The sequence below is a fragment of the Aethalodelphis obliquidens genome, unplaced genomic scaffold (assembly GCF_003676395.1).
Source record: "Aethalodelphis obliquidens isolate GAN/ISIS:26980383/991018 unplaced genomic scaffold, ASM367639v1 scaffold39, whole genome shotgun sequence".
Classification (NCBI taxonomy): Eukaryota; Metazoa; Chordata; class Mammalia; order Artiodactyla; family Delphinidae; genus Aethalodelphis; species Aethalodelphis obliquidens.
Genome location: NW_020837983.1, coordinates 14,022,933 through 14,045,564, shown reverse-complemented (window position 1 = coordinate 14,045,564; position 22,632 = coordinate 14,022,933). Strand labels below are relative to the sequence as shown.

The 22,632-nt window shown below is 44.2% G+C and overlaps 1 protein-coding gene across 1 annotated transcript in view; it reads left to right on the top strand.

The window, feature by feature from the left end:
- The first annotated feature begins 3,459 nt into the window (after nt 1-3,459).
- Nucleotides 3,460-22,632, top strand: part of DPYS (dihydropyrimidinase) — an 88,509-nt gene continuing 69,336 nt past the window's right edge. The window contains exons 1-2 of the mRNA XM_027131588.1: nt 3,460-3,755; nt 17,555-17,713. Of these exons, the coding sequence (XP_026987389.1) occupies nt 3,492-3,755; nt 17,555-17,713 (423 nt within the window). The 5' untranslated portion in view covers nt 3,460-3,491. The remainder of the gene's footprint in view (nt 3,756-17,554; nt 17,714-22,632) is intronic.

The window sequence follows — 22,632 nt, the reverse complement described above, 5'->3', positions numbered from 1 at the left end:
AAGGCAAGTCCTTCTTGGTCTCCAGTCCACTTATCTAGACCTGAGAAGAGTTTAACTCTAGGACTATGCCAGGCACTCTGTGGATGGGCGTCTTGTCCCTGTTCACAGAATCACAAGACTTTTAAAAGTGCAAAGGCTGGGTCTTACAAGCTCTTGTCAACTTAGCTCCTCGTTTTTCAGTTGAGATAAGAGGCCCTAAGAGTAAGTGCCTTGCCCGGACTCACAGCAGAAGTTTTGCATCAGAGCCGGGATTAGACTCCTAATTCCCATCCATGCTGCCTACCCGCCTCTTCTATTGCTGATTCAGGTATAACCTCATCCCAGCGAGGGCCAGAGGACTGGGCCTGCCCACGGCCCCCAGCTGGGGCGTATTGGAGACGCCCGGCCCTGCCGCCTCTCTCCTTGCTCCCTCTGGCTCACACACCCTCGTTGTCTGCTCTTTCTGCCTCACGGACAGCTTTTCCTCCAGGGGAAACAATACCCTGAAATCCCCTCATAGCCACAGGGGCCTAGAGTAGGAGTAGGGGTGTGTTTGGAGAGTAGGGAAAGCAAACTCAGTGACTCCAGGGCTGCGGAGGACTTAAATACACCTGGGCCTGGTGGATTTGTTTCCCCAAAACCCTGAGCCGCTCAGTGAAGGAAGTTACCCTTTTCTGCTCTGCCTTTCTATCCCTTTACACCATCAGTCAGGGCTGGGAAGGCCTTCCTTTCGAATTGCTCTCACCTACACTTCAAAGTAGGTATGTTTCTGTGGGTTAAGCTTTCACAACCTTTGTAGGCCTCCTTTAAAAAGAGTCCTCTAGGGCTTCCCTGATGGCTCAGTGGTTGAGAGCCCGCCTGCCGATGCAGGGGACACGGGTTCATGCCCCAGTCCGGGAAGATCCTACATGCCGCAGAGCGGCTGGACCCGTGAGCCATGGCTGCTGAGCCTGCGCGTCCGGAGCCTGTGCTCCGCAACGGGAGAGGCCACAGTAGTGAGAGGCCCTCGTACCGGAAAAAAAAAAAAAAAAAAAGAGTCCTCTAAGGAGTAATGGGTCCTCAGACACACTTTGGTATGTTAGTCAATCAAACTGATTCTTTCTCCAGCAAGAAGAAGGCAAAACAGCAGGAGTCTTGCTTCCTGCCTCCAGTGCCAAGATCATCGTGTCTGGGATTACTTGTTTCACGCCCACTGAGGGCGCGTGTGTCTAGGTACAGAGGTGGCTGAGTAGGGCAGAGTAAAGGGAGGTGAGGGGTTTCTGAGGACAAGCTTCCCCTCTGAGCACGTTTGCTCGCCTCCCACCCGGCAAGCTGGTGGATGACATCCGGCATCTAGACATGCCTGGTGTCTGGACAGTGGTGGCCAGAGAGGGGGAAGACGCCTTCTGCGAAGCTGGCTTTTCTCCTTAAACTTACCCAACACTCTCTTCTGTGCGGTCAGTGAATCTCGATGAGCTATTTCCTCCTGCTTCAGTGACATTCTACAAATCCCCTTTTCTGATCAAGTTTGAGTTAAACGTGGAGAGTTTACGCTGCATTGTGTTACAGGGCTTTTTGTGATATAAAGTGTCTGAGATTAAAAAAACCTTTGAAATCATCATCTGAGCTTCAGAAAGGATGTCACAGCCACCCTGAGACCCAATCTTACTTTCCTAGAGGGCTGTTATGTGTGGAGCTCGGCGGAGTTGCATATGTATTAGTATTCTTTTCACCTTTACGCAATGGTCTTTTGACAATAATTGCATAACCTTCTTGGGCTTCTTGTTCCTGGCTTGACAGCCAAATCTATGGCACTTTATTGATGTTTCCTAATTTTTAATCATTTTGAGGTTTGTGTGATCTGAGACTTGAGGAAATTTGATAATAATAACACCTTGCATTCCACTATTAAAAATGTCATCTCTCCGAGGTGACATGTGACCACCTACTCCCCAAACTCGAAGTACCTTCCCATCCTCTGTCAGTTGACGGTTGAAAATGACAAAAGAACCAAAGTAAACCAGCTGAAGCAAACACTGGAGAGTCTGAAAGAGGGGACATCAGGCATGGTTGGTTTCAGGAGCACCAACGGTGTCATGAGAACGCAGTCCCTCTCCATCTCTCCTTCCTGTTCTCTGTGTTGGCTCTGTTCACAGGACTATTCCCTTGTTGTCTTTTACTCCCTCCAGGATTCAAGTCCAGCAGGAAAGAGAAAGCTCTTCATCTGCTCAACCTAACACAAGTTAGCATCAGCTCTCACTGAGCACGGTTAGTCTTCTTGGGACCCGTGTCATCCCTGAACACATCACCGTGGCCGTGAGGACTTCCTGCTGTGACTGGCAGTGCTTAGATAAGCAGATCGGTCCCAGAGCCGGAGGTCCCATCAGTTCCACCGAGGTGAGTGTTCTGAGAATGCACGGGGAGGATTTCCTGCCAGAGAAACTCCAGTGACTGTTGGCAGAATGAGGATGAGAATAGACGATGGAACAGCACACGTCCACCACACTCCCCACCCTTCCTATGGCATTCGATCTTGGTGCTCCTGAAACCCCGCACTGCTGTCGTCCCTCACGCAGGGCTCCCCGAGCTCCCTTCTCTCTCACTGCTCTGTCTACTCTTCATCCTTCTCCCCTGGGAGGAAAGGGGTGGTCCACAACTGTCCAACCCTATCCCCTCAGCTTAACCACGTGGAGGTCACACTCAACTTGCCATCACCTTCTCTGTGCCTTTATCCAGCCTGTTCCCTCGCCCAGAACATCATCCCTCTTCCCAGCCCTTATCTCTCCATGTCCATGTCCTCTTTGTCCTAGTTCCAATACCTCTTTGTGAATCTTCCATATCTGATTTCCTTCAAGGCAGAAATAAACTCCCCCTTTCTTCTAAACTCGTATCTTTAGCCTCTCTCGAAGGCAGAATTTTCTGGTTTATATATTGTTATCCATTGAAATATGTATGTGTGTCACTGTTGGCTCTTAGCTCCTTGAGGACGAGAATGTCATTTATCTTTGCTCCTCGCACAGTTAAGAATATTTAAAAGGAAATCCAGATCAAGTGGTTCTTCGGGGCGTGGGTGTTTTCATTGTTGCTGGTGGTGTCTGTCTGTCTGTCTCCCTCCCTTCCTCTCTCTCTCTGCCTGTCTCTCTGCGTTTTGGTACAGACACACTCTTTATAAAGGGAAGAAATGAGGTAGATTTTTTCCCCAAAGTGCCTTTTCTTAGAAAGGAAAACAAACGTCCCTCGTCTTTAAAACTACCTCCAAGACTTTTCCCTTCCAATGACTGGAAGGGAAAAATCTCGGTGTACATCTAGCGTCTGGACGTACACCTGGATTCAGGGCGGCAGAACTTTCAGGTCTGAAGCCCGCTGACCTCGGGGTCCGCCCCAGCCTTTCGCGCAGGCCCAGCCCCCCGGGGGTGGAGCCTCTCCTCCCCCGCCCCCTCGCAGCGGGTCCTTGATAAACCCGGAGCCCGGCCCCGGGCGCCCTCCCCGTGCCCCCGGAAGGAGGGCGGCCCGCAGCGCGTGCGACGCTCGCCATGGCGGCGCCGTCGCGGCTCCTGATACGCGGGGGGCGCGTGGTCAACGACGACTCCTCGCAGGTGGCCGACGTGCTGGTGGAGGACGGCGTGGTGCGGGCGCTGGGGCGCGACCTGCTGCCGCCCGGGGACGCGCCGGCCGGGCTGCGGGTCCTAGACGCCGCCGGCAAGCTGGTCTTGCCCGGCGGCATCGACACGCACACGCACATGCAGTTCCCCTTCATGGGCTCGCGGTCCGTGGACGACTTCTACCAGGGCACCAAGGTACACGCCTCGCCGCGCCCTGCACGCCGGGACGCCCGCCGAGCCCTCGGCCGCCTCTGAGGCTGCGCCCCCGGGGCCTGGCTGGGCGGGCTCGCGCCGCGCGGGGGTTTGAGGGGGCGTGAGCGAGCCGCGGAGGGTCAAGGCGCCCACGCTGAGCTTCCTTCTTCTAGGTGGCCCTCCTCGGTGGCATCAGCCAAAGCCGCCCCCTTCTCTCTTTGGGTAATTGGCAGGTTTATGGCAGCCTATTCCCGCACCCTCGTTTCTCTGCACCCCTCCCCCAGAACCTCTCTTTTTCACTGGGTGTTCTGTGGAAGTCCACAAGGCCTCCATAAAATCGATAGACTCTTTTAAGTCGACACTCCTAGCCGTTTGTCCCCATCATCCATCCCCAGCCCAAACCGAGTGAAAAATCCACTCACCTAGAAGTTACTGGCGTCACTCACACGTTGGCAGTGCGCGGAGGGTGATAGTGAAGAGCCCACGCGTCCACAGTCTTTGCCTCCACCCCCCAGCCGAAAAAGTACGACGTGGACAAGGGTTTCCAAGAGAACTGTTGCAGAAATGGTCTCCCAGCACTCACACTTGACCTGTCCCCACCACTTCTCCGACGTGCTTGCCCCAGGGACATTAAACACAGACCCTGATTCTTGCTGTTTGAGCACCTGCATCTTTACTGATGGTGTAGGAGGATCAGATCACAGGTCCCCAGGTGAGGGAGGCTTGGGTTTCTCTAGACACAAAGGCTTGGAGGCTCAGTCTATGAACAGAACCTTAAACGGATCTTCAGAGCTCCCGAAACCAAAGGAGATGCACAGGGCAGCCTTACAGGAACATAAAGTTAAAACTGCCCGCAGCACTTTGGCTGGAGCCAAACCTACACCCTCCTTGAGGCTTGCGTTTGGGGATGTGGTGGGAGAAACGGCTCCTTGCAAAGTGGAAGTATCGATATCCTTAAGGTCTAAGCTGTCACTCACGGATGCGCGGGTTTTTCCTGGTGGGCCACGCCCTGGTGTGTGTGAAACAGATCGGTCTGTTTAGTGCAGGTACAGGCTGCAAACACTTTCAGAGCAGTTTTGAGGATATATCCGTTACCCAACCGATTTCTAACAGTTTCACTCTCCCTACACCTCTCTCCCTCCACGTTCCCCAGTCCTCTAGGATAGACCAGAATGTTTCACACAAAAAAGAACCATCTGACCCAGAGAGAGGGGTCTGGGGCAGGCTGCTGGCGCCAATATTTGCAAAGCGTCCTCCTAGTTACTAATTATCAACCTTTACCATCAGGACAATGGTCAAAGTCGTTTGTAGGAAGGATTGTTATCTGTTGTGAAGAGTATTCATTTTTCTCTCTTGCTAAAACGTGAAATTTGCTAAATTTCAATGAATTTATGTCGACATTTAAAATACGTTTTTTAGATATCCAAGCTATACACGATTATAGACAATTGGAAAAAAATAATAAGAAAGTAGAAAGAGGAAAAGTATTACCCATAATTCCCACTCAGTGACAACCAGTGTTTCGGTGTATTGTCTTTATGGTTTTCATGTGCTTTATTTTACATAATTGAGGTTGTATTGTGCATGTGTGTATGAATGTGTGTACCTGTATTATAAAAGTTTTGTAACCTGTTGTATTCAGTTATAGTACATGCACTTTCTGTTATCACAGACTCGTCATTCACTAAGTGCATTGCTGATGGCAGGGGACCTGCTGCTGTGGCTGACCATCAGTCAGCAGGCCCACTAGCATTATTCCCCCTCATTATTTCCCTTTCTCTGATCAGGGTTCTAGATCAGAAACAGCCAAGAAGCGGGGTTAGAGTGTTGCCAGGGCAGGACATTCCTTCTCATCCTCAAGCTTATCTGTGCGTGCCCCAAGACCCTGGGAGGGGGTTCTTAGTTTTCTATCTGTTCTCGGCCATTCTGGGATTCCAGTGTGGAGAGATTTACGATTCCATACTTAGAAGGCAGGCTTTTGTAGCGTATTATGTATAGTCTGTTCTCACCATCTGAAAGAACTTACCAGTTGATTCTCTAGGCGTTTCTGTACTTAAAGGTTGTCAAAACATTAAAGGAAAACATGTTTTTCATGAGCTTAGGATCACAAGCAGAAAATGATATGGTCCGAGATAAGGTCAAAGATTTAGCAAAGACTAAATTCACGTGGAACATGAAACAGTACTCACAAAAGGGCAAAGTTGCAAAAGTCTACTGCAGAATTGGTTGGTTGAATCCCAGGACATCCCCACGCCACAAACAGATGAGGCTCCGTAAAATGGAACCAGCCAGGTAAATACAGATAGACATGAGCGTTAAAGTATTGGCCTGAGTTCTGAAAGAAGGGCATTGTGGAGTTCTTTTGTCCTCTTTTCTAGAGTCTTCACGATAATTCCCAAGGCAATGTTGATGGAGTTTCTGGTTTGGGGAAACAAGGACACAGAAGTCTTTTGTAAATGCTCCTCATAAGATGAAAAGCATCTTATGAATACTGTTAAGTAACATTTACTTTATCAAGTCCGTGCTATGTACTAGACACTGTGCTAAGCTGTGCATTGTCTTCCAACAATCCCAGGTGCCATTGTCTACTCTTTGCAGTTGAAGAAACTGAAACTTAAGTCACTTGCCCAAGGTCGCACACCTGGTAAGTGGCAGAGTGGCTCTTCAAATTCAGGACTGCCTGCCATCCCTAGAGCTCTTACCTACTAGGTTCTCTTCCTTTCTGAAATGATGATTGAAAAAAGTCTAATGTTTAGATTCGTCAGAATGGCAGTAGGTAGATGAAAAAGCTGTGAATGTAAGGTGTGTGTTACTGTGAGATGTCTTTTGTCAAAGACAGAGCAAAGTCATCTTTCAGAAATATACTAGCCCTTCTTTACCTTCCCAACACTGTAGGCAGTTAAGTTTGTCAAAATAAATACACATCTCACCGTGTGGGTTTGTGAGACATTTATACATGCATTTATAGCCACATCATCCCTAAGGCTACAGAAATGGGTACCTTAAGTATGGAAAGCTATAAAGTAAGAACGATATATCATGCTTTCAGGAGATGGGCCCCAAAAGGTTAGACCAACAGCTGTGTGCTTCCTGCAAGCATAATGCTAACCATTTATAATATCTGACAAACACAAGGGATACTATTTGTGGTGTTCTATGTATTGATCACTAGATTGTGATGGACCCCAGTTTTAAAAATGAAATATAGTTCAACCAAAGGTTACATATTTTGGAAATCTAATTCATGTCAGAGGTAGGTTTAAAGCTTATAATTGATTTATTAATTACAGGTAAAAGCTTTCCATCTGATGTAAGTAATGGAAATAGCATTCTGCTTTAAAGAAATCATATTTCATTTTGTTGGTCTAGACGAGATGTACAGTGGTCTTCCAGTAATTCAGTATCCATCGTGAAAGACAATGGGATTTTTTTATTCAAATGGGTATTGAAAATGAGATAAACTTGAAGGAAATATGACTTTGCTTTTACTACATCCTGTGATAAGAGAATGAATTAAAAGAACTTGGCCAGTCTTCAAATATATGTATTTGTATTCAGACATAGATACAGCTTGGAGTGGGTGGACTCACATTAAAAACCTGACAGCATCAGTAGCTGGCAAAAGGATCTTTTTTTTTTTTTAATTGAGAAAATGCAGAACACTTTTTTTGTGAAGGACAAAAAGTCCTCAAAATTATCGAGAGAGAAGATTATACTTTGCTCTGGAACATTTTGGTAAAATGCCATGGAGGTGATTACTTACAATAAGTCAGTGGAAGGTATATGATTAAGCACATATTTATGGTTGTATTTATAGAGCTTCCTCACCTGGTAGAAGAGCTGTGATTCAGAGAGCTTGGTTACAAACCAAATCCCTTTTTCCGTTTCTTGCTGGAGCTCCAGGATGGTTTTCAGAAGCTGTGCTTGCTGACTGCATGACCTTGGGCAAGTCACTTCCTCTACTGGTGTTGTCAGCATTTCCATATCTGTAAAACAAGGCAATAGTTAGAGCATCTCGGATTAAATTTTTGTTTTTAAGTAATGAAAAATACATATATTTATCATTCAGGAAAATGCTGGAGCATTATATTCACTTATACATAGTTGAATGAAGACACTGCTTTTTTTTTAAAAAAAAAAAGGAAAATACAGAAGAGTATAAAGAAAAATAATATCTAAATCATCTATAATTTCAACGTTTTGCTTTTAACATTTTCCTTTCAGATTTTTCTTTTTGGGGGCACGTATAAACATTTTTCCTTCTACTAAATGGTGCATACACTTTGGAATCAGCCTTGTTCGTTAAACCTTTCACCCACGGCCTTCACTGCTGTCAGAGCACGTGATTTCTGTGGCCTGTTGACTTCTCCGAGGCTGAGTCCCAGATCTTTCTCTCTGGTCTTGTATCTCTTCTGCGTCAGGCTTCCATTTCTGCCCATCTGACAATGAATGTCCCACAGGCGCCTCAAACTTCAAGTGCCCAAGTTTATCCTTCTCTTCAAGTGCCCGACCCATTTTTCATCCTGTGTTTCCCCAACTGTTAACAGCTCCACTCTCATCTTGTTCGTGTTGGACATTTTGGTGGCTTCCAGCTTTTTTGGCTTGCGCATAACAATGTTGTGACGTAATTTATCACTCAGATTCCTCATGATTGACGTAGAAATCACCTCTCAGGGTGAAATGCCTGGGCCAGTGAGTGTTAGATCCATCCTAAAGGAGTCTAACGCATACATCCAGATTGCCCTTCAATTTATGCCCCCCTCCCAGCAATACATCCTAATTCCCATCTCACTGCGTCCTAGCTAATTGTGGATATTTACTTTTTAAAAATCTATGCAAATTTAGTAGGAAAAACATAGAATTTCTTAATGTTTTTAAACAAGCATTTCTTTAATTGCTTGTAAGGCTGAGCTTTGAACATTCTTGTGTTAATAAGTTCCATGTTCCAGCTGTAAGAGTGTATAATTCTGTGATTTCCTTCAGTGGCTATTTACTGATTACAAAGTTACTCTTTGCACTAATCAGAGGAAGAAAATAAAACCATCTCAAAGATTAATTTGAAACCACTTGATACTAAATAGGGCTTTGGCTTTATTGAAGGTAGTGTGTGTTAGTAATCCTTTCACTGAATTTTACAGAATCTGGGACTTGCCTTCTTTCAGTTTTCATACTTGAGTTTTGCATGCTTTCCACTTCCACTGCTTGTTTTCTCCCTCATTTATCTGGACTGCATGCCTTCAGTGTCTGACAGAGGTGGTCAGGATTCAAGGTTTCCTTGACGTTGCTGTCGGGAAAGAAAAATTTTTCCTCTAACCTCTTATGTTTAGTTTTTGGGGGCCCACAAATTAAACTGACAAAAGACAGATTCACAAGAGAAAAGATAGATTTTTAAAATTCATGTACATTCAGTGCAAGTTCACAGAAAAATGTGCTTCAAGGAGGCGGTTAGAATTTGGGACTTCTGTATCACCTTAACAAGGGAAGGGGAGGGGAAGAAGGGCACCTATGGAAAAACAAATGACTTTTAGGAAAGACCAGTGGGTTCTTAGGGGAATAGCTGGAGATACGATAGTTCATGACGAGGTCTATTTAGGTGCAGTGCAGGCTTCTAGTCTCAGGTGGTAAGAGTCATCTTCCTGGAGAGGCATTTATGACAATTCAGTTCTTTTGAAAAGCTCTGCTTTTAGGCAGGTAAGGGAGTTCAGGAAAAAAAGCCTCTTCTCAAATGCCTGCAGCTCAAAATGATTTTTATGCCACAGTGGCACATTCTGGACCTTGTCACTGCCGTCTAATATGGAATAACCTTAAGCCAAGGAATTTTCAAGTTGATAGTTACGTTCCATGAATTCAGTCAACAAATCGTTCTTGGAAACCCACTGCGTGCCAGGCATTATGGTTGGGGTTATAGAGATGCAAACTGTGGTCTTTGCTCGCAATGGCAGACAGACTGGAGGTATATGGGGTTCTAATTTATCTTGGCCTTAATAATAAATTATATACAGTGGACTTTTGGACTTGTAGACTTAACTTGGACAATTTGTGACTATTTTTGAGTAAACAGGTTTTGACCTGGCGTTTTCCCTTGTGCTTGGTCACCATTCCTAATTGCTGGCATCGCTGGGCTGCATTTCCAATAAGTGAGCCTCTGCCACTCCCCAGAGCCTTCTCCTCAACACCGTCTTGTGCTTTTATTCAGATGTCACGTAACAGTTGAGGGAGGACACTGCAATTTTTCTGTTATGTTTCATTGCATCTAATAGAGGAATTTCACGTTATAGTGATAGTCATGAGTTCCTGAGCCCTGAGGATCTGTTCACACGTAAAAGCTTAAAATAAAACAAACCATAGTCTTTTCTTAAAAACAGGAAACTATTGGAGGCATAGATACAGAAATAGACTGTAATTCTGTTTTGTTAAAAGTCCTGGTTAACGCTGATTAGGTAATGGGCTTGGGACAAAACTGAGCGTTCAGCTTTCAAGTGTGCTCAGAGTCTACATTCTACAGTAACATTTTCATAGAAGGATTTCAGAAACCACACAGCCAGATGAAAGTTCCCTAGACCATGCCAGTGTGCAGCCACGGTTAAGAGTCACTGGACTAGGTAGAGAGGGGACAGGGAGAGAAGAGTATGGGTGACTTGTCTCTCTGAGGTGGAAAGGAACTCAGATCGTGCAGGGCTTTATGGGCTGTGTAATAATTGTTTTCTTCATCCTGAGAGCAGAGGGAAGTCAATAACAGATTGGAAGTGGCCCAGACTAGCTGGTCTGGTCTAGTCAGAAGATGAGGGTGGCACAGGGCAACGGAGGTGCAGATGCAGGAAGTATGGAGACTCATGGGTATGTAGGGGAGGGGATAGGTTGCTGATGGATTGGATTTGGGGATGTAGGGAAGGGAACAGGTAGACGTCAAGGGTGCCTCTTGAGTCTGTGGTTTGCACAGTGGGATGGGTGACGGTGTGATTAATGTTTCACATTTGGGGCGGCAAGGAGTGTGGAGAGGCACTGTGGAGGACATCTTTACAAAGCTGGATATGCTTCTAGAGTTGGAACGTAAACTGGGATCATGAAGTTTGTTTTCATAAGTCTAAGTGACTATGAGAAATCTGAAAATTCAGCCATTTGTTTTTCTCCCTAAGGCTCAAATGTACTGCTGGATTTCTTTTTTGTTTTATTTGGGTCGAGCAGGTCCTCTGATAAATTTTAGTGAAACAAAGTTACTTGTTTGTTCTAGGATGAGCTTAGAAATGAAAATTCAGTGACACCATAAAAGGAAAGAAAATCTTTGGGATGCTTTCAGTAATGATTTACAACCCAATACAGTCTTAAATAAAATCTTGTGTTCTGTCATATTATGACCCCACTTTTGGTTAAGAGTTTATCCCAATTTATGTTCTATCACGTTTCCACCTAAGACAGCACATGCTGTTTTCCTCTCAAGAGAAGGTTTTAGATAGATTGGAAGATTTTCAAGGGAGAACAGCCAAAGTAATTAGGAGCCGAAAGAACTGATTTATGAGCCAAGATTAGAAAAGGCAAACGCATTTTGTTTGGCTGACTGACAAATAAAGGAGAAGTCAATCAGCAAAAAATACAAAGGAAACAATTAGGTTTTGTATAAGAATATGAAAGAAATTATCACCCTTTACTGGTTCCCCCTCCCGTAAACTCTCTTCATTCTTCAGACGTTGACCCTGGTGAACATTTTGTGAAGTGAATCTAGAAGCATCTGATGTTAAAAGCAATTCAATGAATACTGAAAATATCCAAGGTGGGCTAGGAATGAGATGTTCGGGTGAGTTGGTTTGCTGGATAAAGTTAGTTATCCCATGGCTAACAAGTGTGTGAAGGCCAAGAAGCACTAATATGGGCCTTTCCTTGTAATAACTCTTTTAGGGGCGCATTATTTCAACGGCAGTTGTCGCAGTGATGAACATCACGTGAGCTTAATAAAGTTGCATCTCATTTGTGAATTTACAATTTATAATTTGATGGGACTTGTTTTGTCTTGGTATGGCTTTGGGTTTCCTAAATGCTTGATTCATTTTACCAACCTATGCCTTTCTCCAAGTAATGATTCACTGATGACCCGGGGCAACAGGCTGGAAGTCAGATCACACTAAATGGAAGATCGGATAAGGGGGAACCCAACCTGCCTAGGGTTGAGGCCCAGAGTAGGCTGAATGTAAGAGCTCCTGCTCAAAACTGTGTCCTCCTCCATGTTCCCAGTGAGAATTCACCAGCTGTGTGACCCTGGAGAGTCATTTGACCTCTCTGAGCCTCAGTATCCTCAACTGTAAAATAAGAAAAGCAATTTCTACCTCTCAGGACCATAGCAAGGCTTCATTCAATGAGCTAATGTGTGTAAGATGCTTAACCCAGGACTGGGCATTTGAACAAGCTCTTCTTTCAAGAGGCAGATACTTCCCGGGAGGGGCAGGTCTCCTTCACAAACCTCCTGGTGTCCCCTCTAATTGGGATTACAGAACTGCAGCTCTGGCACGTGGCTCCCTGGATCCAGTGGAAAGAAGGGAACATTTCAGACCTTGAAATAATAGTCAGGGGTTTGAGATAACTTTGGGCAGCCAAGGGACCCTGCCCAAAGATAACTTTGGGCAGCCAAGGGACCAGAGAGAACCGAAGAGGCAGGAGGAAGAAAGAGGTTCAAAGGAGGCTGGGGCGCTGACAGTGCTCGGCCACTGTTTGCCAGGTCCCAGGGTAGCAGCCAGGATCCCTGCAGCAGGTAGATGGATAAAGCCCCAGGGGTTTGGAAAAAGACAGGTTCCGTTATCAATCCACTGCCTAGGTTGGCCCAGGCTATCCTGTCCCAGGCACTATAGTTTTTCTAGATCTGTTCCCGTTTTGAGGGTGAGAAGAAGGAGGAAATTAGGGAGGAGAAACAGAACGAGAAGAAACCAAAGAAGACGAGTGGCTGCTCCTTTTCTGTTCATTAGGGAGACAGAGCGTCTGGGATAAACCCTTATTTATGGGCTTTTAAATGATAGCCCCAGTAATTTCAATTTGCTGTAGTTAAAAAAAAAAAAAAGTGGCCATTTGACCATCACATCTTCAGTCTCATAAGAGGCCCATCGAAGTTGAGCTACTTAATTTATATGGCATGTACATGCGTACCTGGATTTGTATCACATATATGTAAAATCTTTATTTTTTCTTCTTTTGAAAGTTAGGCTTTGTTATAGAAAATGTAGCAACTATTGAAGAGAAAATGTAACTAGAGGAAAATTAAAAGGATCTGTAATCACTCCACCCAGAAACAGCCAGTGGCTCAGACCTGTTTTGTTTTCTTGCTAAGGGTTGGTATGTTCTGGAGCATGTCGCCGTGGCTTCTCTCTCTCTGGTTATTTCCCCTGACCTTGGGACCCCTCTGGCATCCTCTGCAAGGTGACTGCCACGTCCTTCTCCTGCGTTTGAGTGTTCGTCAGCATCAGGGCTGCGTTTCTCTGTCTGTAAACACACAGAGTGGACATGTGCCCGAGCACCTCATGCTCAGGGTGTCCACGGAGTTCATGCTCCCTCCAAAGACCAGATCGGCTGCCCTCCTCTGGCCCCTCATCTGCCACCTCTCAGTCACTGCAGTCAAAATCAGCTCCTGGACTCCCGTCACCCCCGCAGACAGCCAGCCACTGCCTTGCCTTCTTCTGGGAACCATTGCTTCACACATCCCAGTCATCTGTTTTTAAAGTACAGTTGGTTTACGGTAGTACGTTGGTTTCAGGTGTACAGCACAGTGAGTCAGTGTTTTTGCAGATTATACTCCATTATAGGCTATTACAAGATAATGGGTATAATTCCCTGGGCTGTACAGTGTATCCTTGTTGCTTATCTGTTCTATACATAGTTGTTTGTATCTCTTAATCCCATACTTCTAATTTGTCCCTCCCCATCTTCCTTCTCTCCTTTGATAACCACAAGTTTGTGTTCTCTACCTGTGAGTCTGTTTCTCTTTTGCGTGTACATTCTGCCCTTTACCACTCTTCTGCTGATGCTTCCTCACGGACCCTTTTCTCAGAGTTTCCCCCCTGCTGTCAACTGTTACTGAAAGCACTGGCTCTGGAGCCCAATGACCTGGGTCCAGTCTTGCCTTTGTTATTCTCTAGCTGTGAGATGTGGGGAGTTACTTCACGGTGCTGTTCTCAGTTTCCTCAACTCTAAAAAGGAGTTAACAGTGCGACCTGCTGCAGAGCTCATGAGATGGTGAAAGCACTTAGAACATCAGTATAGTTCCTGGCACATAATAAGCACTCACTACAAGTTAGATACTATTACCCTTATTGGCAACTGCACATTTATGTCCTAATGCTAATTCAAATCCCAGCTTCCTCTAAATTCCCAGGAGTCTTTTCCTCTTCTAGGGAGCTTATCAATTTTAACTTCCCTTTAGCAATTCCTATATCACATTTACTATGGAAGTGTACTTGCTACCTATTAATACCATCTGATTATTTTATTACAGTTGTTTGTGCCTGTTTCTGTCTCCCCCTCTAGACGGTCTGATTATTTGTGTGTGTCTGATTATTAGTGTGTCACATGGTGGAGTGACCAGGTGAACCACTGGGGGGTCCAGTTTCTTCCATTTAGTCCCTTAGTCCTTGCTCTGTACAAGATCAAGAAATGGGCAGATCAAGAAATGGGCAGTGTCAAAACACAAAACACAAAAAACACAAGAAAGAGGTGATGTCGGTTGCTTCCTGGAAGTCAGAATTGGAGGGAAGACTTTTCATTGCATTGTGTGTAACAGCCCACTCACTCCCTGTAATGGCTTACTTGGGTAGACAGTTTTTTGGTAATAATTTTATTAAGATGTAATTGATATACAATACCAGTTAGCCATTTAGAGTGTACAGTTTAACGTTCTTTTGTATGTTCACAGAGCTGTGCAACCATCACCACAATCAATTTTGGAACATTTTTATCTCCCCAGAAAGAAGCCCATACCCTTTAGATAGCACCCCAACTTTCCCCAAGCCCCCTGGCTCCAGGCAACCACTATTCTACTTACTGTCTCTATGGATTTATCTCTTCTGGACATTTCATATAAACGGAATCATATGATATGTGATCTTTTGTGACTGGATTCTTTCACTTAGCATCATGTTTTCAAGGTTCATCCAAGTTGTAGCAAGTGCCTCAGAACCTCATTCCTTTGTATGGCCAAATAGTACTCCATTGTATGAATATACCACGTTTTGTTTAGCCATTCATCAGTAGATGGGCATTCGGGTTGTTGCCACTTTTTGATTATTATGGATAATGCTGCTCTGAATATTTGTGTACAAGTTTTTGTGTGGACATGTTTTCATTTCTTTTGGGTATATACTTAGGAGTGGAATTGATGGGTCCTATGGTAACTCTATGAGGAACTGCCAAACTATTTTCCACAGTGGCTGCATCATTTTATTTATATTTCTACCAGCACTGTATTTAGTTTCCCCACATCCTGCATGTGATAGACATTTAATATGGAAAGAATTGCTCTTTAAGCTTGATTTTCTAGTTCAGTAGACACTAAAAAAGTACTTTCTTCCGACACTTTAATTAACAGCACTATTAGAAAAATGCCCTTCAGCCTCCAGGGGTACCTGTGAGAAGACATTTTAGAAGGAAGAAAGTGAGAAGGTTAATCTGCATTCAAATAAAAATATAGAGCCTAAGGAATTTTTTCTGGCATTGTCATTATACCAATAGGGATTTCTTAAGAAATGCAAATATGTATTGTTTTGCCATGCATAAGGCAATTGTTATCTAAAGATAAGGTACAGGATCCTGTATAAATAGCGAGATTTTTGAGAGCAAAAAGAGTTGGAGTGGGACCAAGTGACTTAAGGAAAAATAAAAATCCATTGCAGTAAGCAAGAACAAGGAGATAGAATGGAGCTAATGTGGCAGCTGGGACCTTGGGAGCACTCGGCATGTCTGGGGGGCTGTTAGTGGGGGGGGAGGGTGACAGGGGTGCAGACCTGGGAGGGAAGCTGGTGGCACTCCCTTCTTTGTTGTAACATGACCATGTTTCTGGTGGTGAGATGAGTCAATGTATGAAAAGCGGGGAAATGCCTGATTCTAAAGCAGTGTGCAGAGGCTCATCACTCCTTGTGGGCTGAAGCCTATGAAGCGCTTACCATGAGTCAGACACGGTATTAAGCACTTTATATACGTCACCCCAATTCAATCCTCCCAACAGCCCTATGGTTCAGGTACAATTACTGTCCTCACTTTACAGGTTAGGAATCAAAGGCTCACAGAGGTTAAGAAATTGCTGTCTACACTCGCATGTTCATTGCAGGATTATTCACAATAGTCTAGATATAGATAAGTTAACGTGTCCATCTGTGAATGAGTGGATAAAGGAAATATGGTGTATGTCTACACTGGAATATTATCCAGAAAGAGGGAAGTCCTGCCATTTGTGACAAAGTGGATGGACCTTGAGGACATTGTGCTAAGTGAAATAAGTCAGACAGAGAAACACAGATATTATATGATCTCACTTATATGTGGAATCTAAAAAAGCCAGACTCAGAGAAACCAAGAGTAGAATGGTGGTTGCCAGGGACTGGGGACGGGGTGCATGGGGGGAATGGGGAGCTGTTGATCAAAGGACACAGCCTTCCAGTTACAAGATGAATAAGTTCTGGGGATCAAATGTGCAGAATGTACAGAACAATACTGTACAAGGAAAGAAGGAAGGAACGAATTAAGGAAGGAAGGGAAGGAGGAAGGATGGAAGGAAGGAAGGAAGGAGGGAAGGAAGTGGTTAAGGAATTGCTCAGAGTACCATAGCTGACAAGTGCTGAATCTGAGCTGTGCCCTGGAACCAATAAGCCTCTTTGGTCGGCGCCCTTAACCAGTGCACTAGTATATCCCTGCCTATGTTTTTTTTTTTTTCACCTACATTGTCTGAACACAGCAGTTAAAAGCACATTTAACCATCTTTTAATCTTAGTTTAAATAAAATCAAAGTCAGTAATTAGTCAATGATTTAATAACTTAATAGTTTTTAAGCCAGTTGTAGTGTAACATAGTGTAATATGCCAGGGGAAATAGCAGCTTCGAGGCAGATCGTGCAAGGCCTTGTAGATCATGTTAAAAAGATTCCATGCTATTCCAGGGGCAGTGAGAAGCATTCAGTTTTAAGTCTTGGAGTCAAGGGGTCACGTCTGTGCTTTGGAATTTCCCCCTAATTGCAAAAAGGGGTTTGCATTGGAGGAAGTAAGAGCAAAACTGGGGACATAAAGATCAAGCTGAGGGGTGACATTAAGACCAGAGCATTGGAGATGGATTAGAGGGGACAGCTGAGAATTAAGGAAAGATTAAGGAGTCACCAGTTGGTTGTGGGGAATGAGGGTCAGGTGGGAATCACGTGAGTCTCCCAGGATTCTGTGTGGAACACAGTGTAGTTAGAGATACAGTTCACCAAGATTGATTCTAATGAGGTGGATTGTGCAATGATGTTTTCTTGAGAAGAAAAATGTTTGAATCTTCTCCGTTTTTCCATTTTGGTTTTACTTTACAGCCTTCACTATTTTCTTTGGTCAAAGCCGTTTTCATTTCATCAGACGTGTCATTCTTTTTGCAGAAGCAATTCCAGCTCTTTTAATACTTCAGACTTTAATTTATGGAACATCTATTCATGTCTCTCTAGATCTCTTAAACAGGCAGCATCTTTGTGCAATTTCCTGGACCCATCAAGTTTGCCCAAGTGCTTGCGAATGCCTGTTGTTCAAGGGGATAAATGACTCAGCTAGAAAACTGATGGCTAACCTGTTGAAACTCTTTTGTGATTGCAGGCTGCCCTGGCAGGCGGCACCACCATGATCATTGATTTTGCCATTCCTCACAAAGGCCACTCCCTCATCGAGGCCTTCGAGACCTGGCGAAGCTGGGCTGATCCCAAAGTCTGCTGTGACTACAGCCTTCATGTGGCGGTGACATGGTGGAGCGAGCAGGTGAACCACTGGGGGGTCCAGTTTCTTCCATTTAGTCCTTTAGTCCTTGTTCTGTGCAAAGGTCAAGGAACAGGCAATGTCAAAACGTAAGGAACTGGTGATGTTGGTGGCTTCCTGGAAGTCAGAGTTGGAGGGAAGACTTTTCACTGCATACTCTTTTGTACCGTTTGAATTTTAAATCATGTGAGGTATTATCAACTTAGAAAACTAAAAAAAAATTTAAGGCGTATGAAAGTGGTAGGATAAATCCCTTATACTCATTCACAAAAGACTTTCCTAATACTTAATTCATGAATTGTAAATACTTTAAATGTAATTTTTTTTAAGTACTGGACTTCTCAACTTAACAATACAGGACACTTTTAAGCAGTGTTTTCCCACAGATCGAAACTTTAGTTACAAATGTTTTTAATATCTGGGAAAAAACCAAGGAAGGGACAGACTGGGAATGTGTTCAAGGCCTTCTCCTAGCTGTGCACTAACCTGGTGCTCTGCTAACATCAACACCTGGTCAAGGCATTTCAAAACAGCTTACACAACCTTTCGTATCTGCTAATGATTTAGGTCATGGCAGAAATGATAACATGATTCAGACAGAAAAGACAGTTTTGAGAGACGTTAAAATATGTTTATTTTTTTTCCCGTGAAAACATGTATGTGTACTTTGGAAGGAACTTTGACTTGTGGTTTAAATCAATAACATGTTTTTCCACATTGAACTTAATTCAGAACTCGTTTTGCCAGAAAGGGCTCATGGGATGACTTTATTTGAAGTTACCATGTAACTTATGTCCCTCCTTCCTCCCAAAATTTGGACTGTAGACACCAAGTTAATATAAAACAAGTAATCAGTCTTTAACAGATAGTTCAGCAAACGTAATAGCAAGGTTTATAGTCCAGAGAAAAAGTTAATTTTTCCCCAGAAACGCTATTCTAAATGAGGCATCTGATCTCTTTCGTGCTTTTAGGGTCTTCCTACCTTCCTACCTTCCTTCTTCCCTCCCTCCCTCCCGTCCTTCCTCTCTATCTCCCTTCCTCCTTTCCCTTCTCCCTTCCTCCTTTCCTCCCTCTCTTGTTTTATAAGATAGAGCAAAGGTGAAGATGTTTGCCCTTACCAGTGTTCCTCACACTTTAATATGCAAATGATTACCTGGTGAATATTGTTAAAACACAGATTATGTTCAGTAAGTGTATTACTTTGCTAGGGCTGCTGCAACAAAGAACTACAAACTGGGTGGCTGAAACAGCAGAAGTGTACTGTCTCACAGTTCCGGAGGCTAAAAGTCTGAGATCAAGGTGTTGGCAGTGTTGATTCCTTCCGAGGGCTGTAAGGAAGAATCTCTTTCATGCCTCTCACCAGCTTCTGGTGGTTTCCTGACAATCTCTGGTATTCTTTGATTTGAAGGAGCATCACCTGAATTTCTGCCATCATCTTTACATGATGTTCTCTGTGTGTGTGTGTGTGTCTGTGTCTAAATTTCCCTTTTAACAAAGACACCAATCTTATTGGATTATGGTCCACCCTGCTGACCTCATCTTAATTACATCTGCAATGCCCTTATTTCCAAATGTTGACCTGAAACAAACAGACTGCTGGGTATTTCTCCAGCAAAGATGGGTTAATTTGGGATCAGCAGAGAATTGCAGTTCAGGGTCTGCAAGCTTGGCGAGCCACGTGCAAGTCCCCGCAGGGCAAGGGAAGGAGCAGGCTTTCCTCGAGGGGGAAAGGAAGCTGGGGGGGCTGTAGTAAACAAAGAGTCCGTGACGTTTCATTGGCTGAGTCCTTGCCAAGAAAGGAGTCTTTTTTTTTTTCCCCTGTGTTGACACGCAGGTGTGAGAGCTCCCCCTTCTGGTCTCCTGACATCCGCTTAATTGAGGTTTCTATTTATTAATTTTTTACACAAGCGAGGTCACATTTGGTACTGGGGGTTAGGACTTCAACATATGAATCTGGGGGGGACACAGTCAACCCATCGCAGTAGGTCTGGGGCAGGGCCTGAGATTCTGCATTTCTAACAAGCTCCCAGGTGATGCTGATGGTGCGAGAGCAATACAGTCTAGTGAGACTTACCCATGGATATGGATGTGGATGACAGGGATGTTTAACGAGGCCACCTTCAGAAAGGCTCTTCTACTCAGGGAGTAATAGGTATTTCATCTGGGCAATGCAGATCATAACTCCCTTTGGGAACTCCATCGTGTGAATATTCCAACAACGTTTAAAGCAATTTTTTTCTGACTATAAAAGTAATAGACTCATGGTAGAAAATATGAACTTATAAAGAAGCTTAAAAAAATGAGGCACACTATCGCAAGTCCTGCCCTTGCTGTCGTCGCTTAATGGATCTTGGAACCCATTCCATCATTTCAGTGATGCCATTCTCAGCATTTTGGTGTTTGCCGTTCCTTTTCATGCATTTATTCATCCAACAAAAAGCTACTGAGTGGCCACTATGGACCAGGCACTATTCTAGGATATAGCAATGGACAAACTGTACAAAGGCCCTGCTCTTACGGGGTGGAAATTCTAGAGGAGGAGGCAGGCCATCAACAGGTAACTATATTATATGCCAGGTGATAAAGCGCTATGGAGGAAAGTAAGGAAAATTAGTAAAGGAATAAATAGTGGTGGAAGTGAGTAACTTAACATGTGATATTGTCATTTTTAAAACTTTGCTGATTCAGTAGGGAAAAATTGCGTTGTTTTATTTTGTACTTTTTTTTTTAATAAATTTATTTGTTTATTTATGGTTGCGTTGGGTCTTTGTTGCTACACGCGGGCTTTCTCTACTTCTGGTGAGCGGGGGCTACTCTTCATTGCTGTGTGTGGGCTTCTCATTGCAGTGGCTTCTCCTGTTGTGGAGCACAGACTCTAGGCACGTGGGCTTCGGTAGTTGTGGCTCGCAGGCTCAGTAGTTGTGGCTCATGGGCTCTAGAGCACAGGCTCAGCAGTTGTGGCACACGGGCTTAGTTGCTCCGTGGCATGTGGGATCTTCCCGGATCGAACCCATGTCCCCCGCATTGGCAGGTGGATTCCTAACCACTGTGCCACCAGGGAAGTCCCTATTTTATACTTTTTAATCAGTAGGAAAGTTAACATTTTTTCCATGTTTATTAGTCATTTGTATTTACTGTTTGAACTGTAACATTTTTTTACCTAGAATGTTAGGGTTTTTCTTATCAAGTAGAAAAAGCAATAACTCTTTTTAAATTTTTTATTAACTAAGAGCTATAATCCTGTCTGTTATATATTTTTATATTTCTGTTTTATATTTTATGTTATATATATGTATGTGTGTGTGTGGTTTTTTTTTTTAACATGTAGAAATTCAAGCAATTTTATTTGATCGTCTTCTGACTTTTCCTTTGAAGTTTTTAGTCTTTGTTGAGACTAGAATTGGACCTGCAAGGGCAATTACTAAGCTAGTTTTGATCTTAACTTGTCCCTTACCGTTGGTGTGATGTTGCGATTTATAATAAGAAATGCATATCTGGTCTCCGTCCCTATTTCTGGCACAGAGCTCCTAAAACCCTTGGAATTTCCTAAGTGATGACAGCAACAAAGGTGTCTTTTTTATGGTAAAGAGGTGATTTTTAGACCCCACCTAAAGATGGGGACTGATTGCCCCAGGAGCCAACTGTATTATTAGAGGGTTGAAAATTTCAGTCCCACCCAGCTGACCTGGAGGGGAGGGGAGAGGGGCTGGAGGCTGGATCAGTCGCCAGTGGCCAATGCTTTAATCAGTCATGACTGTGTAATTGAGCCTCCGCCACAACCTAAAAGGATAGGATTTGGAGAGCTTCCAGGATGCTGGGCAATTGGAGATTTGGGGAGAGCGGTGCTCTCAGAGAGGGCATTCAAGCCCCATGCCCTTTCCCCATTCCTTGCCCTAGGACATACCTCTTCCATCCAGATGTTCATCTATATCCTTTATCGTATCCTTTTATCATAAGCTGGTGATCCAGTAAGTAAAATGTTTCTCTGAGTTCTGTGAACCGCTTTAGCAAATTAATTGAATCCGAGGAGGGGGTTGTGGGAAGCTCTCACTTATAGCCAGTTGGTCAGAAGTGCAGGTGACAACCTGGACACCCCATAGCACTGAACCCTTAACTTGCGGAACACAGTGCAGTCTACCTGGTGCAGGTAGATAGTGTGAAAATTGAGTTTAATTGTGGGATACCCCCCAGCTGGTGTCTGGAGAGCCGCTTGGTGAGGGTGGGGAACCTCCCCACCTCCACACATCGGAATCGGTGATCAGAACCTTTTAGTTGGCAACCCAGAAGGCTCCTGAGGCTTCTGACAGGTCCAGAGTCACTCAACTCCCAGGAGCTGCCAGTGGCTCAGTCTGCATCTTCCACTACCTGCATCTCTGAACTCATCCTGTAGGTTTCAGATTTGACCCCAAACCCTTACTTCACATTAGCTCTGATTCCTTCTAGAGACAAAATTGCCTCTGTTGCTGCCAGTGGCTTCGTTTTCATGTTCTAGAATAATTTCTTCTCATCAGGAGATAGATGCTGAGAATTTCATAAAGTTTAACAGTGAAGTATTTGGGGGAAATACTATTAACTGTTTCATGATTTAAAGTATTGTAGGGACTTACTTCCCTGGTGGTCCAATGGCTAAGACTCTGCACTCCCAATGCAGGGAGCCTGGGTTCGATCCCTGGTCAGGGAACTAGATCCCACATGCCGCAACTAAAGATCCCGCCTGCCGCAACTAAGACCCAGAGCAGCCAAAATAAATAAATAATGTTTAAAAATAAAAGTATCGTAACAACAGCAATTCATCAGATGAAATGAGGTCTAACCTAGGGGAAAGATCAAGACCTTCATTACATTTTTCTGGAGTCCAACTGATGTCCTTATTTTACTTCACTTTCTTCTGAATGCAAGAATTTGGAGAATGCTGATATTAT